Below are 7,494 nucleotides of genomic sequence, written 5' to 3' on the forward strand. Positions count from 1 at the left end.
AGTCTGACTAAGCAGAAAAAATATTTTTAAGCAAACACTTCCGGCAGGAGATACGTACATATATTTTTAGAGAAACATTACTGTATTTAAAATGTTTCAATTTATTTTGTTTTATTTCAATTTAATTTAAACCATTTTAATTTATTTTGTTGTGGACTGCGTTTTTCAGGAAATATATTTGATTTTAGGAAAATTGTAATGCAACAATGCCAATTCATCTAAATGAATAAAATTATTTACTTATGCTAACTAAAAAATCATTTAAAATTTCTTGTTTAAATTAGTATTTAATTTTTTATTTTTCTGATGTTTCCGACTTTATTAAAATTTAATTTTTTCCTATTTTTGTAGCAATTATTTTCAAATAAAAGTAAATACTATTAAAACACTTTGGACGAATTACTTTACTAAAAAAAAAAACTTAAAGCTAAAAACAAAAAATTAGATACAACAATTTTTCAGGCTAATGCCGCGAATACTTAAAAAAATTTAACAAACAAACTCAACGCGATATACATAGCTAATCAGAGTACCACTGAGGTGGAAACAATTAAAAAAAAAAGTGTTTAACCTAACCCTGGAAACCATGGCTGCCACCATGATGGTGGACCTGCGGATGGTGGGCATGCCCGATTCTCTTGACAACAGCTTGGAAACCATTATGTTTATCAACAGTGTACTCCACAACGCGTACGGTGCCATCAGCTTCCGCAAAAGTGTAGCCACCTAATGACAATTTAGGAATTAAGGACTAGAAGTAATAAATATTTTCAAGAAATTTAACAAACCTTTCACATGATCGCCATCACGATGCTCCCATTGACTCTTATAATCACCGGTGTGTGTGTCCTTTACGCCATATTTGAACTCGTATTTGGGATGATGATGCGGTTCATGATGATGGACGTGCTGATGCTGAGTATGGCCAGCATAATGGGGATGGCTGACATGGCTGTCATATCCGTGATTACCATGATGATGGACGTCAAAGTGTTGCTGCACCGAAGCGTAGCTAGAGGCGTGTCCATGCGGCGCAGGTCCTGCGCATGCAACTCCAAAGAGAGCGGTTGTGATGAGGATGGCGATATACGAGATGGTATGCATTTTGCTTGGGCTAAGTTTGATATATGTATAGGCCCCAGTGACTCTTTTAGTAGCAGCTAGTAGTTAACTGATATCAAACAGCTGCTTGCAGTTTCTATTTATACCAAATCGATTAAGATTTTAGCACTTTCAACTACCAAATTGGTTTTTTAGTAACCTTAACGAGTGCGACAAAATCTAATTTTCAGCAGTTTAGTTTAATTCGGTTTTGCTTGGTGGTAAGTTCGCTAATTACTTACTTGAAATTTCGAAGGTGCCGTATTAATAACAACGCTCTAATATTTATTTCTTGGCATTAAAATGGTTACCCATAGAGTGCATTTAAAGCTAATTAAATGAACTAAGATAGTCTGATAACAGTGGCTACTTAGAAAGTAAGTAGCTAGGGTAGATCGATTGACTAAAGTGCGAACTTAGTAACTATCAACAATTCGGTGTGAAATAATTGGGCTGTGCAGCAGGGCAATTTTCACAGTGACCTTTGATTAAATGAGTGTTTGTTAACAGCAACAAGGTGATAGCGCTAATTAACCATCTGATTATATTTTTTTGGAATTTTTTTTGGCGATTGCCAACTTTTCAAAAATCGAAAGAGAACGGCTTGGGCCTCCAAAAATATACATACATTCAGAATGTGAGAATCTACTATGAAAGTCTTAGCATATAAAAGGAAATTATAAACTGCATTTTTTTATCAGTTAAATACCAACATCTAAGTGAGTCACTTACCACCGCAACAGCCAATAATTTTAGATTTTCGATTTCAACGACATACATAAAATGCATAGCACCACGCCTATTGCCATCGTTGTCACGACAGCACTCTTTGCAGTTGCATTCGCAGGACATATACCTCACGGGCACGCCTCCAGCTATGCTTCGGTGCAGCAACACTTTGACGTCCATCATCATGGTAATCACGGATATGGCAACCATGTCAGCCATCATCACGAGCCCCATCATCATCCCAAATACGAGTTCAAATATGGCGTAAAGGACGCACACACCGGTGATCATAAGAGCCAATGGGAGCATCGTGATGGCGATCATGTGAAAGGTTTGTTAAATTTCTTGAAAATATTTATTACTTCTAGTCCTTAATTCCTAAATTGTCATTAGGTGGCTACACTTTTGCTGAAGCTGATGGCACTATACGCGTTGTGGAGTACACAGCTGATAAACATAATGGTTTCCAAGCTGTTGTCAAGAGAATCGGGCATGCCCACCATCCTCAAGCTTATTCGCACGTCGTTCATGGTCACATTTGAAACCACCAAGGCCGTGTTTATATAAATATCTACGATGCTAACGAGCAACACCATTATGGGAAAGCACTGTTATTTGCGTACGAGGTTAATTCAAGGCTCAAGTTAGAATAAATGTGTTAGACAAATTATATTTTAAGAGACTATTTTTTAAGAAAATAATAAATATAATAAAAAAAAATTGGAAGAAATTTTGGTGCCTAAGCTAAATAGTTGAAATCGCTAGCGTTAACGACTAAGAAGTGGAGGAAGACTCCTTTTTGAAAATAATTTAAAAACGTTTAAAATTTGGAATTAGCACTGCACATCTAGGGTTGCAAAAATTTTCGAAGATATTTATAGTGCTTCTTCCAAAAAATCTCAATAAAATTATAGTACACTCAAATAAACATAGTATTTTATTTAAAAGAGAAAATAAACAATAATAAAAAGTATATTCCTTTGCACTTTGCGCAGTTTTTAACAAATCACTGTTAACTACGAAAGTAGTAGAAAAAAACTCTTTCTCTGAATGCCGAAGTTGTAGGAATTGAGGGTAGAAATGAAATAATTTAAAGTAAATTTGGTAACTCATTATCAGTATGTTAACGTTTTACTTCTAAAAAATATTTAATTTAATATTGTTGTTTGAGTAGATAACGCAATTTTAAAAATACACACTGCTTCAATAGTTTTGGTAAACAAGTGGCATTTTTTTCGTTCAATATAGATATTTAGAAAAAAACTGTAAGTAAACTTTTTCAACAAAACTACAAATTAAGAAGTGACCCCTCTAGACTCATCGGTCGTCAAGGGTTAAGATTGTTTTTAATCCAAAAATTAGAGAAATCATATACCTATTAATACATTTTTTTTTGATAATCAACAAAATTAACTTTTGCCACAAAAATGGGTAAAATTACCCATAGTGCATAGTTTCGATATAATTATGAAATTCATAGCAATTGCAGTTCTTTTGACAGTCCTAAAGACATAAATACATACATACATATGTAAAAGTGAACTTTTAAAGTTTGATATTGTGAAAAGACCACTGGAAAAATTTTGTCACAGTCCATACATGAGATTGTGACAGACATATAAAAATAAAAATAAAACTACTCTAACAATAAATAAATTTGAATAAATACGTAGTTCATAAGCTCAAGAAGAATTTCATTTGGTAGCCAAAATGTGGAAAATCCTCCCACAGCTTGTGTAGCTTGCCAGTCAGCTGATTTAGCCAGACAGACTATGAGTCCACTTGGCACAGATATTCATAAAAATTATTTGCCGTTACAAATGTATGTACATACATACATATGAAGTAAGATTAAGTTCTACACATGTACGCATTAAATGATTAAAAGTGCTATAAATATGCATACAAAGTATATATATATATAGGTTCATATATGTGGATTAGGGTGGTAAAAAAAAAAAAATAAAGCGGGAATTTTAATACTCTCAGCCCGTAGGATTGTTCTAATCTAAAAAAGATGTATATCCCTTTTTTTATTTTGAAATCAAATACATATTTAGAAGTCACTCAAAGTGCTCAAAGTTTTTCAAGAATTCTATATCTTTCCCACGAAAAATTGTTTTTTCCCATATAAAATATATGAGCGACTTCTCAATATTTTTTAATTTCAAAATAAAAAAACAGGGGTATAGCTTTTCGATTTAGAACAATACCAGGGGTGAGAGCATTAAAATTCGTACTTAACTTTTTTGGACCACCCTAATGTGCATACACAAATTTTTACATACATATGTACGCATATGAATATTTTATTCAAATAGGCATTTCGTTGAATGCCCGAGAAAGTAGTGAAAAAATCTTTTAGACGCTTCACTATACTTTTTCAAAAAAAAAAAAATTCTCTTCCCTCGTGATGTATAATGCCAATATTTCCTCACTCGCCTGGCAGACTAAAGAAAAGTATTTTCTTTTATAATTTTATTATTTTTATTTTTTTTCGGTTAATCAAGTGCTGACGCTAGTACGTATTGCTGACGCTTATAGTATGGCTATATAATATATATTTAGTAAGTAGCCCTGTGTATTTTTGCAAATTGTTCTTGCTTATGTTTAGATATGTGTTTTATGAAAAGGTCTTTACGAAATAACCATGTTGACTGTGAAGTATATTTTATGCAACTCCGTAAGGCTTTTGGAAGAGACACAGTCCAACAAATTTCTGTAGTTTTCAATACCAATCACATCGTCCGAAAATGCTTTGATTTTACTGTAGCTTGCGATTCAGTAATAAAACAATTAATGTTAAAGCAAAATTAAACCGATTTCAACAGTCATATAAAAATTTAAGAGTACCGTTAATTTCTTCATGATCCAATGATCGGATCTATACCAAATTAGTATGGGACCACCTCTGAGGTACACCTTTCCTTTAAAAAAAATTATAGAAATTGGTCAATGTGGTCAAAAATAAACTTGATAAAACTATAAAATAAAATTGATAAAACTATTAAATAATCATTCCGGATTGAACTGTAAGCGAGTAGTACGCTTTTTATAAACTAATTTTGATGTTTAGAAGATAACCATACATAGTCCAACATACAAGTATGTTCCAAAGATACCAATGCTAAAGAGATTCTTGGATTTCTCTGCGAAAAAAACTGTCACTTGGCTTCCCTTTTACTCATTTCGATTGCCAATCAAAATTCCCACGCCAATTGTGCTCTGCATTACTTAGTTCAATTCATAAAATTTGCCAGCAAAATGTAATTAACTTTCAGTTACCAAACGAATTACGTGAAATTCTCGTTCCTCTGACTCCACTGTAGCATCAGCTTTCACCCGTTTGCTGTCAATAAGTCTGCCAAAGCTGCTCGTCTATATTTAAAAGCTTTTATTTTTGCAATAAAGAACACGTTTTTCAATTTTTTCCTCAGACATATATGTACTTGTATGTACATACACATGTATGTATGTATGTATGTATGTACATATGTATGTATGTGAAGGCATGTTACCGTTCGTAGCCGTAAACTAAAAAAAAAAACAATTAAAAATACGGTGGTATCGCTGTTTGTTTGTCTATCCGCTTGCCCATACTACTAGAAATATTTCGGGGACTCACAAGATGTCATAAAATTGATGTTGGTTAAAAATAGTTTGTTGTTTTAAACAATTGAACAATTTTAATATACAAAACGGTACAATTTGTTCATACGGACTATTTATTTATTTTAAATGAAAAGCTCATTTTTGACTGAGTAATTGGTTAACGTAAGCCCCGAAAGCATTTAAGCGGGGGAACCCTTTCAACGGGGGTCATTCAATCGAAGTTTACCGTAGATTATATGGAAGTATATTTAAAAACTCTCGCGAGTTCAGATGTTTTTTATGAAGTCTTTATGGCAATCTCGCCACATTTTAATTAACTGTACAACTGCGATGACAGCCGATTGCAGTTCATGAGGAGAAACATTCCATCACAAGAATTGAATGCTTCACCCTTTCACTTGCTGTTTGTCGTCGTTTTTGAAATCTAGTCTAATGGGAATGTAGCGGGCTGGTCCTGAGAAAAATATCCTGCCTATTATCATATTGATACGCAGTCGAAGAACTGGTCTGGCTGAGGCATCTATATATGGCCGGCCATTACTTATCGCGCTCTATGTTTATTCACTCTCGAAGTAGGCCAACTAACTGTGGGCCAGGAAGCGATCAAAACTGGCCAAAATTCAAAATCTTATCGGATTGGCTTGAAACTTGTCTCTCGGGGGGTTTTGGGGTCGCTGATTACGAATGGGGTTTTAAATTTAAAAAAATTCAAAATGGCGGACGATATTTTGAAAATGGATGGCAGATCTTATTTGACGGACGGATTAACTTGAACTTTGTTACTCAGTTTTTTTTTGTGGTCGTAAAGCTACGTGAAACTTTTTTCGTGTGTGTTTTTGAGATCAAAAATAATAAATTTAGTATCACATTGCATAAATTCGAAATGGCCTATTCAATATAACTTCCAAAAAATTTATGACAAGCGTGCTTTAGAGCTATGTAAATATCTAAAAATAAAAGTTTCTCATTTCATTATGAATTTTTTTTATTTTTAAGGTTGTTCTAATATAAAACTTCGTAGATTATTCTAAAAATTATTTTTCAACTTCTTCTCTTTATCTATAAATCAAAAGAAAAATGATTTGAATCAAATTCGATACTCGAATTTTGGCCACTTTTGGCTAAACTCTGGCCCTCTGTGCAACTGAGACCACAAAATAGTTTCGGTCCCACAAAAAAGGTGGCAACTTTGTTACCTTCTGTCCCACAATGGACAGATACCCAGCACATACCAGCACCCGCTCTGCCTTCCATCTTGGACCGTCTATGCGCCAATGTAAATATCTGGGATCCAGGGCAGGCAGCCAGTTTGCCCACTTCTCGCGATTTGGGACTTTCTCTAGAAACTTTTTGCCAAGGCAGGTTCGCTTGGTCATGCGAACAGATTGTCCTTTTCTGCACTGGTTTCTTTCCGAAAAGACCTTTACAAAGCTTCTTTCTATAAATGTTGTACTATGCAGTAGTGCAGCTCTCTACTTTCACTCCATCACAGAAGTGACTCCAGAATCGTAGTTAGTCGGGCATGTTCTCATCAGTCCAACGACGGACTAAGTCAGCTACAAGGCTTCCGTTTCTGGTCGTAGACTTTGGCCAAAGAATTTGTAATGGGAAAGAAAGAAAGGCATCGGCGGCGAAAAAATGATTTTAAAATAATCTTTTGCTTCTGCCATTGAATCTTTCCACATAAAATTAATGATTAACTTTAAGGTAAACACCAATCGATCATCAAAAAAAAATTAAATAATAACAAAAAGAAAAGAAACAAATAAAACACTTTCACAAATCATTAATTTTGTGTGCATTTCATTTAAATTGATTTTGCCGGCAATAAACTAAAATTTAAATTCAAGAACTCAATCACATCCACACACAAGTACATACATTATGTGTGTGCATATCATCTTTCACATACCACAAATTCACTCAACCACAGCGACGCGACTCGCTGCGCCACTTTAAACAGCATGGCAACGCCATTTATGGCCTTCCGCCAAAGCTGCTGCAGCGCCAAAGATTACGAAATGCTCACTTAAACACGTTGATGGATGGAAA

General features: G+C 34.2%; 1 protein-coding gene and 1 pseudogene across 1 annotated transcript; one reads left to right on the top strand and one right to left on the bottom strand.

Annotated features, from left to right (window-relative positions):
* Nucleotides 1–571: 571 nt before the first annotated feature.
* LOC118738825 (adult-specific cuticular protein ACP-20-like) lies at nt 572–1,104 on the bottom strand. The gene is made up of 2 exons (XM_036469822.1): nt 789–1,104; nt 572–726 (listed from the first exon to the last, which is right to left on the bottom strand). The coding sequence occupies exons 1-2, from the start codon at nt 1,102–1,104 to the stop codon at nt 572–574; spliced, it is 471 nt and encodes a 156-aa protein (XP_036325715.1).
* Nucleotides 1,105–1,884: 780 nt separating this feature from the next.
* LOC118732305 overlaps nt 1,885–7,494 on the top strand; it is an 8,168-nt pseudogene continuing 2,558 nt past the window's right edge.

This window comes from Rhagoletis pomonella, unplaced genomic scaffold, assembly GCF_013731165.1.
Source record: "Rhagoletis pomonella isolate Grant_MI unplaced genomic scaffold, Rhpom_1.0 Rhpom_scaffold_00001, whole genome shotgun sequence".
In the NCBI taxonomy this organism is placed as follows: Eukaryota; Metazoa; Arthropoda; class Insecta; order Diptera; family Tephritidae; genus Rhagoletis; species Rhagoletis pomonella.

Bases quoted from the DNA above. Each gene is read 5' to 3' on its own strand.
- LOC118738825 (XM_036469822.1), bottom strand. From the start codon at position 1,104: ATGCATACCATCTCGTATATCGCCATCCTCATCACAACCGCTCTCTTT. The intron at 727-788 runs GTTTGTTAAATT...AATTGTCATTAG, and splicing joins TGATGGCGATCATGTGAAAG to GTGGCTACACTTTTGCGGAA.